Genomic DNA, 11,395 nt, shown 5'->3' on the forward strand with positions numbered 1-11,395 from the left:
CTAGTGTATTTTATCCGTGATTTGGCTAATCAGATAGAACAAATAGTGGCATGTATCTTTCATAAAGTAAGCCGAAGGTTTTTTAAACTTGTAGAAGATCGTGCATAAATTAGCTTTTCCAGCTGATTTCTTATTACTCGTGATTACACCACGGTAGTGTTTTTCACTACACCCATATGGCTTTAGCCTCTAAGAGGAGTTGGATTAACTTCCCTTTAACATGTAGACTCATGACTTCATTAGCACCCCCAATAAGCTGCTTCCCTATGAACACAGTTGGCGTGCTTGTTTTACATCCCAGTGCCTCGAGTTCCCTTTCCAGCTGCTGTCCATTTGGATGCTCATCGAGCTCATGGATTGTGGTGTTTGCTCCATATTTGCGTATAAGTATTATTATACTGTGGGATATACAGCAATATGTTTTGCTGAAGATTACTACAGGTGTTTCAGCTCCCAAGCTCATGACCGTAGCAGCCATCACTGTTGTTGATAAGAAAGTGATGGACTTGAGATTAGGCTTATTGTTTTGGTTTAAGAAGTCTGGCTCTCTTGAAGGACTATATATACAGGGGAAGGGTGATGATACATTGTTGATGAGGTTAAGTTGTGTTTTCCCAGATTTAACCTTGCTCTTTCTTTCGTAGTGCCAACTTGACATAGAATCAGAAATCAAGAATATATTTGGGAAAGTGTCTTCACGATAAGTTTGCACATCGCAAGTGACATGGCCCCAAATGTTTTCAAGAATTTTGTTTCATCAGACACCTGGATGAGAATCAATGGCAGAACCACGGACCTTAATATTATTAAAGTAAATTACATGACGGTGGCCGTATTTTTCGCTTAAATTTCGAAAAAGTGCTCAAATCTTTAACTTTCAAAAAAATGGCTCATGCTGGTGTCAATCAGCCACTATTTTGAAAGATGAAAAAGGTCTGACCATCATTTTAGAAAAAGAAAATAACGAAAAATTAACGAACACCACTATTTAAAATGCCAAAATTAAAGCTGATCATTAATTTGTGCATTTGAAGATTTGCCCTCTTTTTTTTAAATTCAGGGTAGGCCTGCTCACATTAAGCACTTCTGATTTTTACTTCTTTTCATGCTATTAGAGCATCTCCAACCCTGTACATCTGTTAGCTATATTATCTAGCTGGCATGTTGTATACCTAATAACTCCAAAAATGGGCCACTCCAACGGGCTCACCTGTTAGGTATTTTTTTACCTACTACATTTGCTGAATGAAGGGGCGTCATCTATATTACATCCAGGTCAGCTTCCTCATAAATTTATACATAAATTCTTATATTTAATAATTATATTAAGTATATTACTAGTTTAGTTTTATATTTAAATTTTATTTTAAATTTAAATGTGTATTTTAACAAATTTAGTTATTAAGTTAATAAAATTAATATAATTATAACTTTTTGAAGTTATAAGAAAAATATTATATATATATATATATATATATATATATTTTTAGATACAATATATATATCTCATTTTTAAAATTTACATCAATTTTGAACTATATGAAAATGTATTTTTTATATAAAATTAATTTTATATGTTAACTTATCTAAAAAATAAAAAAGTTTATTTCAAAACAAGAATAAAAAGTGAAAACATATAAGTCGGTCATATAATATTATTTTAATTATCATAATTAAATATATATTTGTATAAAAAAATTAGCGTAAAATTTACACCACGTGTACACACTTGTTGGTACCTAATTTTTAAATTTATAAAATTAAAATAAAATTTTAATTAATTAAATAACATATATTCTTGTAGAAAAGCTTCACTTGATTAAATTTAGAAAATAATTTATTTATTAATTTTATTTACAATACATAACTACTATGTGAAATTTAGCTATTAAAATATGAAAATAGTCAAATAATAGATTTTTAAATGATAATATCATTTCAATTAATTAGAATAAATTCAGAAAATAATTTATTTATTATATTTATATAAAATATTTATTTAACTGTATTTATAAGAAAGTCATTCAAGAAACTTATTCACAATAAGTAATTATTATTTAAAAATATAATTATTAGAATGTGAAAATAACAAACATAACAAAATTTTAAAATATAGCTAACCATTATAGCTAACACCGCTGGAACAAAAAACTTACAGGTTCAGCAAATTTTTACCTAATCATTTATATTTACACTTTTAGCTAGCTAAGAGCAACTCCAAGGGATCAGACCTCTTAGGTAAAAGTGTTTATGTGGCATCTACATGGCATCTATGTGGCACATTTTAGATAATAGGTAAAAATTCTACACTCCAACCATGACCCCTTAGCAAAAAAATATAGATAACTAAAATTGGGGTTGCTACATTTGTAAAACATCTAAAGCTATTATGTATAATTTTAGATAATATAATTATACATAATACCATTGGAGTGAAACTAGAACCTCTTAGTTATAATTTTAGATGATTATCTATATATCATATTATAGCTAACAAATATAAATAAGACCCTTGGAGATGCTCTAACAGTATATTTACACTTTTAGCTAACAGTTATAGCTATCACCCTTGGAGATGCTGTTAGTGTACTAACAGTGTGCGCAATCTGTATAATGTATCCTTTCGTTACCTGATATCATATTATCTGTAAAATTTGCAAACAAGCAGATGAAGTTGCATGGTTCCCCTGCATTTGATAGTAGCAAAAACAGCTATATAGATACTCACATGGAGGTAGTCTCAAGTGCCTAACAAAACTTTTCTCCAGTCAGTACAAGATCATGCAACTATTACAACTTATAAGCTATATCCAGATAGCTTTAGCCTTTAGAAGCATCGGCACTAGCTTGCCTTGGACATGGAGGCTCATGATCTCATTAGCCCCGCCAATGAGTTTCTTTCCAATGAAAACTACAGGTACACTAGGCTTATGGCCTAATGCCTTGAGTTCCTTTTGCAGTTGCTGTCCATTTGAGTGTTCATCAAGTTCATAGACTATCGGGTTTGCCCCGAAACTGTATATCAGTGTCTTGATGCTGTGGCTCATGCAGCAAGAGCTTTTGCTGAAGATCACCACAGGATATTCCTCCCCCAATCTCGTGACTGTAGCCATTAATGCAGATAGTAGGATGTGTACAGATCACTGAAACAAACAGGCCTTTTTACGATGGAAATTTAGGCTTAAATGAATGGAAGAATTCTGAACAATTGACAGAGAAGTCTAGAGTATTAACAAAGTTAAGATCTCTAAGTCTGTCGTCAAGCCAATGATATGTTTCGAGGAACTTGAGTTCTAGTGAGGACCTTATATAGTGAATGTCTGGAGAGTGTTGAAGTTGCACCAGCTAGTAGATGTGTGAACTTGTGAAAAGGAGAGAAAAGCTAATGCTTCGTAGATTAACATATCATTGGTTGATGGTGATAGATTACATGGAATATAAATCTTTGATCTTCGTATCATTAGATTTTTATGAAAAAACTCAACAATGTTTCATTGTATATCTCGGTGGTTTTAATAAACATAACTTTGGTTCACTACATATTCTGCATATGAGACTTTGTAGCTCTTTTTCTTTTTATATTATTCCATCTATTTCCAAAAACAGATATTTGCAAGGTAGAAGGAGGCGCAAAGATAGCCCGCAGTTCCCACAAGGATTTACATAATAGTATTTGCATGTTGAAATATGAGTTACATTCTAGAAATGCAGCGCAGATGATATTTTATGCGCATAAAATCATATGATTGTAGTATTAATAATGTGGGTGGCATCTGCAGATATGATATTCTCATGATCAGGTGATTCTGTGGAAATATGCTGATGGTTTGGGCATCTAATTGATCAAGTCTTGGCAACCCTGGCCACTCAACAATGATCTTCATTTCAGGTACTAGTTGCTTATAATTTGAAGGTGCTTAAGATTCTTTTTCATTTTGAGAGGCTGTCTAGTAGTAAGACTTATCATTTGTGATAGTATATAAAGGAAAGCTATAGGAATTTGTGATAGGTAACACTTGTTTCAAGAATATTCTAGCAAAGTTGGGTATTATCTCTGTAAATGAAATTATATTTCAATTATTTGAGTGACATTTTATTACAAAAGCATTTCTTCAGAAAAGAGAAGAATGAAACATATATCTCCCTTTTACTGTCTTACAAAGAAAATGAAAGAATTCTTGGTGGATGAAATTTTCACAAACTGTAAGAAACTTTGATCAAGATACTACATTTCAAATTAAAATACAGACCTAATTCACACTGATATTGAATGTTGGGCTTATGGAAGGCCTAATCTTGCATCAGGGACATTGAATTCTGAGAATTCGTTGGAAGTCATTTTCCAGATCAAAATTACATGTTGCACATCACATATCAGCATGAGTACAGGCACATTGTCCATTAGATCTTTGGTACTTGTTATGCATGAGTACAGGCACATTGTCCATTAGATCTTTGGTTTGGTACTTGTTATGCATGAGTACAGGCACATTGTCCATTAGATCTTTGGTACTTGTTATGCATGAGTACAGGCACATTGTCCATTAGATCATAGTGTTTTTTGTAAGCATTTTATCAAACTATACTATTTTGGATAGTTTGCATTTATATCAGTGGAAGAAATCTTTGATTATATGTTGTTTACACATGTCAATAACTGATATAGCATTGTAAATGTGTTTCCCTGTTTTGGGAACAGTTTGCTCTTTTCTCGTCTACTGTGCTGCAAGTCTGCAACTCTTTCTGGATTCATATGTGTTCTGTTCCACCCTTATTGACTTCCTTTCACTTGATAATGAGCGTATGATCATGCATGGCAAAGCTTGCAACATTTGATCAAGGACAATTTAGTTGGACAAATTATACATTAATATTACGTTTTATAACAAATCTCAAGCCAAGTCCAGAACAGATAATGTATATGTATTATGTATAGGATCTCCATAATATCTGGTTGATACAAAAGCTTATCAAAAGTTAGTAGTAGTACACTACTGACTAATGTGAGATGTGGCTTGGCAGTTACACCCATATAGCATTAGCATCTTTGAGAAGAGGCACCAGCTTGCCCTGTAGATGGAGGCTAAATACCTCGTTAGCTCCCCCGATAAGCTCCTGACCTATGAACACTGCTGGTACGCTAGGCTTGCGTCCTAATGCTTTCAGTTCCTTCTCCATCTGCTCACCATTTGGATGTTCATCAATCTCATAAACAGTCGGGTTTGCCCCGAAGCTGCAGATAAGTGTCTTAATGGAATGCGACATTGAGCAAGTGCTTTTGCTGAAGATCACAACTGGATATTCCATTCCCATTCTTGTGACCAATGCCATTGCTACAACTGAGAAATGAGAAAGATATTTGATTGACTCTTGTGATGTACTTGATGAGTTGCTAGATCTTGGTTGAGGTGTCTCGGGTTAAGAAGCGAGTATATATAGAGGAGTGAATGGCTTTGCCAGAGGTACATTGTGCAGCATCGCGAAGAGTCGTTAAAGATATTGAGTTTATCCGATTGAGATGCCTTTTTCGCAAGAATCTCATTGTGCTCAGATGAAGAACACGAAAAGTAAACCGATGACCGACCTTGAAAAAAAGTTGAGCAAAGGCCATGAGTTGGATGTGACTGATCAGAAGACCAAAAACAAACGTGGGAGTAAATTTACGAGTCTTGACAATTCTCCGTACAAGTGCAGAACAGAATATATACTGACCCTCTGGACTTTCAAGTTTCTTTGCTTCAACTGATTACTGGTTACGTTGATAATCAGGTAATTAAGTTGTCTAAGCAATTGCATAAAGGTGATCCAGGGGAAAAGTCATGATATTATCATGATAATATAATAAGATTGTGATGAGAATCAATGCATCTGGCTGTCTTGTCTCCACGGCAGAGATAATGTGGAAGATATTCGCATGTAAAACAAGCAAACAGGGGAAGTATATGAGATGGGGACAGGTGTCATGTTGTATGTCCAGGACTGCTCTGGCTACAAAGAAATCGAAGGGCCAATTCTACATACATAATATGTCCCACTCGGAAACAGGATTGAATACGGAATTCATCTTACTCTTACAATCGTAAATGCAGCACACACTCAATTGAATTGAAATAAATTGTGATTTGTAATTTTTGACAGGTTTTATGTCCAATATCCTCATTGTTGCTGTGTTTAGTTATTATGATACATTAGGCTTTCTGCTAATGGTCTTTTTTTGTTATGAGAAGTTTTTGCTCGTGTTTAATTTTGAATAGTCACGAGGCCTCTTCAAACGATTCCAAGATCATGCGATGAGGTTCGAGAATTTTCTAGTGCTGATAAGAAGAAATATCTTTACACCTATGGATCTGGTCGAGAAGGAAGTTCAGATGCATCATGCATGTCATGTAAGCTGCAAGCACTTTGGTGGATTCCTTGTTGTAAACCTCATCTAGATGAAAGAGAAGTTGATGCTTTTCTACAAGATATTCCTTCACTGGACAATGTAAGTTCTTAATGTTTTAAATAAGATACCTATATCACTGTGAGATATGCAAAGTTTCTCCGAAGTTAAGTCTCAGCAAAACAGTAGAAAAATCTCTGGTGCAAGATAAATAAATTACTGAGATGTGGTTACTTTACTGATGCCTTTAAGATTACTTAACTGATCATCTTAATACAATTTACTCTATGAGATTATTAAGTTTAGACCTTTTTGTTGTACGTTGATTGTCGTTTATGCTTGATCCCCTTGCGTTTTTTTTTATAAATTTTAGTAAGTTGTGATGAGGGGGACCATAGGAAAACTCTTATCTTTCTCCGCGTCTGCTATGGAATCCTCCCTGGAACATGCAAGAAGTAATATCAGAACGAAAATAAGCATTAAAAGAAACAACTTTAAAGAAAGGGTACGGTGTACATCAGCATGCAGTTTTAATCAAGCAAAGCAAGGCATTATGATCTTACAGAATTGCCCATGTCTGAATTGTATAATATCACCTGTTGTGAATCACAGGCATGTATGCGATATGCACACACAATCGAGCAATGCACATCTGAGGACAAAATATATATTGGCCCCTGCAATTCGACTTTTTCCATCCGTTTTATATCAGTGAGATGCATGATGCATGTGATACCATGACTATGAGTTCTGCTCCGTGCAGATTGTGATACCTTAGCCAGTTTCTTTCTCTCTTTTTCCCCTTTAATTGTAGTAGATGTCTATGATTTTTTGCTGTTAACTAACTACACATATTAATAGCTGATACTGTAAACCAGGCCTTGTTGATATTCTCGAGGATGATCAAGCCTGTGGATATAATTCCAGACAATTCTTTCAACACTTAGTACCAGAACGAGCTGGTGCATCAAAGTACTGGACTTCCTGAGCAAAATGGTAAATCAGCATTTCTACCGGTTGAATTTGAATACTAGACTTCGCTAAGCCAACATTATTTCTTATATGTGAATCGTCCATGTTGATATCGTTACTGAATGTTCAATCAAAGATCACAATGCGCAGTTAAAAGCAAGGTATTGGTTATTGATAAAACATAGTACATATCAAGGTTTGATAATTATTGTTAGTACAGGAGCTATTCTTTGATATCAGCTAAGCCAAAAATATGCTGTGTGTTAATATAAACACTAATAAACTGATACATGGATATGCCTTGTCAGTTACACCCATATAGCATTAGCCTTTTTGAGCAGTGGCACCAGCTTGCCCTCTAGATGGAGGCTAAACACCTCGTTGGCTCCTCCAATAAGCTCCTGGCCTATGAACACAGCAGGTACGCTTGGCTTACGTCCTAAAGCTGTCAGTTCCTTCTCCATCTGCTTACCATTTGGATGCTCATCGATCTCATAAACAGTCGGGTTTGCCCCAAAACTGCATATCAGGGTCTTAATGGAATGGGACATCGAGCAATAGCTTTTGCTGAAGATCACAACTGGGTACTCGACGCCCATTTCTGTAACCATTGCCATTTCTGCAACAGAGAATATGCAAGCTATATGCTTAAGTAGTTAAGTGGAAGTGTTTGAGAGATGTTTCTTGTAATGTACTCAATGAGTTGCTTCAACTTAATTGTGAAAAATTGCGGTTCAAGAAGTGACTATATATAGACGATACCAGTGGCTCTTCAATTACAAGTGTTATATTGCTTAGCTTCTATGTTGAGGCTGTTGAGGATATAGAGTTTATCCGTTTCGGATGCTTTTGAGCAAGATTCCCATTACACTCAGATCAAGAACGCCAAAAGAAATCTGATGACCGACCCCCCATAATAAAAGTTGGACTAATGAGGTTCTTATACGATCAGAAATGAAAGCTTGATGTGATTGATCAAATGACTAATCAAACGTGCGATAAAACCTCCGTACAATTGCAGAACAAACTATTCTTAATGCGGACCTCGTCTTACTTGAGGAAACTCTATCTTCCGCGTAAATTTTAAAAATGCAGTTTGATGTTAACCGATGCTAATGACTCTGCTAAAGGACACTAGCTGTATCAGAAAGACGAAAGCAGCCAATATTTATACACTCTCTGTCCTGTTCATTTCTATACAGTTTCTTTTTTGGAATGTCCTGCTCAATTGTATACATTCTCAAAATAGTAATTTATAATATAAAAATTTAACCACACCATCTACTTCTTCGGCTACACTCAGTTTCTACTCACCTTATACATTATATATTAGTTGGTCACACCATTTTACCCGACTTCTCCTATATGTCTTTACTAAATTACATTTTTTCCTAATTTTCATGCCCCACCCCATACGTATACTACTCCATGGGATGGAGGGAGTGCATGATACGAGCTTACAACACCTGAAACATTGTCATTTTCTCATATCAATCTGCTTGGACTGACTGGTTGTTGATGTATTAAAGTTCTCTAAGCGGCTACAAGCAAATGTTCCAAGTGAATTACATGATATTATCCTGACAGTATAATGATATTGCGATGAGCATCTATGCATCCAGTTGTCTCCTTTATAGAGATAGTGTGAAAGATATTCGCATGTAAAACAAACAAACAGAGCAAACAGCAAAGTATGAATCTGAGGCATGAGATGAGGCCACGTAATACGTATCGTGTAGTACCTCCAAGACTGCTTTGGCTACAAACGACGTGAAGGGCCGGTTATACAGAGCAGTTGCATTGTTGTATGATAACTCAAACTATCAACTATGGGCCAGTTATACGTGCATGATAAGTAGGTTGATAACTCAAGCATTCAGCCACCAACTTAAACGCGCATTTGTATTATTTCAGGCAGAGAGTTATGCTTATTTGGGATAAAGAAAATAAAAGAAGGAAGCTTGCGGCATTTGATGATCATGCCCTCAAGCGACACTGGACAACACTGGTGAGGAAGGATTAAGTACCTCCAGGGTTAGAGGGTTGTGGTAGGGGGAAGAGTGGCGTGTGAACATTGTTCTGAAAATGATTTGAGGGTAAATACTACTACTACTTTTTCCTTAGTTACTTCTCAGTACTGTCTCTTGTGTAAATTATGACTCCCGATTCTTTGCATTTTTTTTGGACACAGCCCACAGGATTAAAAAAGATATATAAAATAGCACACAAGAGTAAGAAAAATGAGTATAGTGATGGGAACAAATAATATTTAATGTGAATGAAAGTAGCGGGTGAAATTAATTTTTATATTATAAAATTTTACTCTTTTGGAAGTTTTGAATCGTAAAAGATTGAGAGCAGTATCCCAAAAATGTAAAGATATATTGGGGGAGTATATTTCTTTGTCACATAACTTAAGTTTCGAAATCCTTGATCATCGTTCTTTCCACACTATTTTCGCTTTCATTTGATTTTTGAGTTAATTGTAATTGGCATTTTTTATATTTGGACATAATGCAGATTACACCTAATAGTTTTGGAAAATACACTTTGCATCCCCAGACTTTTAACCTGTAAACACTTTGCACCCTTTCCGTTAATTTCTGCTGTTACCGTTAACTTTTGCAGAGGCATTTTGGGAAATTTAATTATATTTAATTAAAATCAGACCTTTATTTAAATTTTCTGACCATCTAAACGATTTTTTTGGGAAAAACTTAAAGAACGAAAGTTGTAGAGAATAAAAAGATCTTCTTAAAACTATAAGGTTCAAATTTTTCATAATACTTTTTATAATTATTCTAAAAAAATTCAAAAATTAAAAATCTTGTAAAAATGAACAATCGTTTTTAAATAATTTTTTAAATTTTGAACCTTATTGTTCTAAAAAGATCTTTTTATTCTCTACAACTTTCGTTCTTTAAGTTTTTCCGAAAAATATCGTTTAAATGGCCAGAAAATTTAACTAAAGGTCTTATTTTAATTAGATATAATTAAATTTCCCAAAATGCCCCTGCAAAAGTTAACGATAACGGCAAAAATTAACGGAAAGGGTGCAAAGTGTCTACGGGTTAAAAGTATGCGGCTGCAAAGTGTATTATCCAACACTATTTAGGTGCAATGTGCATTATGTCCAAACATCAGGGGTGTCAATTGCATATAACTCTTGATTTTTTGCAATTCCTTTTGTTATGTTTGGTCGGGGAGAATGGAATATAGTGGAATTGACAAAATTAAAGAGGAACAATGAAGTTGCTAGGAAAGATATGAAACAAAAATGAACAAGAGCAGAATTTTTGTGTTGAAATTTGAGAAAGAAGGGAGTAGCAAAGAGGATGGAGCTTTTCATCTCAGCACTGAAAATTCCATTTGTAGTGTATGTTAGGAATGAAACAGGGAAGAAATAAAAAATTTGAACGTTAACACATTTTCAAATTTAATTCCATTCCTTTCATATCCGATAATCCCAATCAACATGTTTGCCAATTTTACTAGAACAATTTTGAACATATTCTGCAACTGCATTGTCCTTTAACTTCTCAGAATTGAACGTTTTTACAAAGACAGTATGTCTAAATTCCAATTATAGGCCTATTCATACAATAGGCTTACATTTCACCTTTCCCGGACTCTGCACTCTTTCCCTCTTCCCAGGCCCTATATGTTTGGTTAAATCATAAAATCCAAGAGTTTCAAATCCTCCGATCTCTATATTTTACTAGTCTGGAACCAAATTGATGCCAAAACAAAATGCTTCTGTTCACATGAGTAAAAAAAATCCGAGGAGCTTATGTAATGAATTATCAAATTTTAATCTTATGATAAATTTTTTGATAAGCTTCAATGTTCAATATGGTCATCCTTGTAATTATAGGTATTAGTTTTCACTGATATTAAAACTTTTCTATCTTTAAGGTATCAATATCCAATAGACTAAGTGAGAAGTGTCTTGATCAAGTGAGTCCACAATCATGCCAGGCTATCTAGTACTGAGAAGAAGAAATATCTTAGCACCTTTGGCTTTGAGGTCGGTTAAGAGGC

General features: G+C 34.5%; 4 protein-coding genes across 4 annotated transcripts; all 4 read right to left on the bottom strand.

Annotated features, from left to right (window-relative positions):
- Positions 1 to 166: 166 nt before the first annotated feature.
- Positions 167 to 478, bottom strand: LOC108223905 (monothiol glutaredoxin-S1). The gene has a single exon (XM_064094010.1). The coding sequence runs from the start codon at positions 476 to 478 to the stop codon at positions 167 to 169; it is 312 nt and encodes a 103-aa protein (XP_063950080.1).
- Positions 479 to 2,692: 2,214 nt separating this feature from the next.
- Positions 2,693 to 3,256, bottom strand: LOC108221018 (monothiol glutaredoxin-S2). Its single transcript, XM_017394919.2, has one exon. The coding sequence runs from the start codon at positions 3,111 to 3,113 to the stop codon at positions 2,805 to 2,807; it is 309 nt and encodes a 102-aa protein (XP_017250408.1). The 5' UTR covers positions 3,114 to 3,256; the 3' UTR covers positions 2,693 to 2,804.
- A 1,646-nt stretch (positions 3,257 to 4,902) lies between these two features.
- LOC108221016 (monothiol glutaredoxin-S2-like) lies at positions 4,903 to 5,479 on the bottom strand. The gene has a single exon (XM_064092952.1). It carries the CDS (start codon positions 5,329 to 5,331, stop codon positions 5,023 to 5,025), a length of 309 nt encoding a protein of 102 aa, XP_063949022.1. The 5' UTR covers positions 5,332 to 5,479; the 3' UTR covers positions 4,903 to 5,022.
- Positions 5,480 to 7,453: 1,974 nt separating this feature from the next.
- Positions 7,454 to 8,180, bottom strand: LOC108221017 (monothiol glutaredoxin-S2). The gene has a single exon (XM_017394917.2). The coding sequence runs from the start codon at positions 7,969 to 7,971 to the stop codon at positions 7,663 to 7,665; it is 309 nt and encodes a 102-aa protein (XP_017250406.1). The 5' UTR covers positions 7,972 to 8,180; the 3' UTR covers positions 7,454 to 7,662.
- Positions 8,181 to 11,395: the final 3,215 nt, after the last annotated feature.

The sequence above is a fragment of the Daucus carota genome, chromosome 5 (genome assembly GCF_001625215.2).
Source record: "Daucus carota subsp. sativus chromosome 5, DH1 v3.0, whole genome shotgun sequence".
Lineage (NCBI taxonomy): Eukaryota > Viridiplantae > Streptophyta > Magnoliopsida > Apiales > Apiaceae > Daucus > Daucus carota.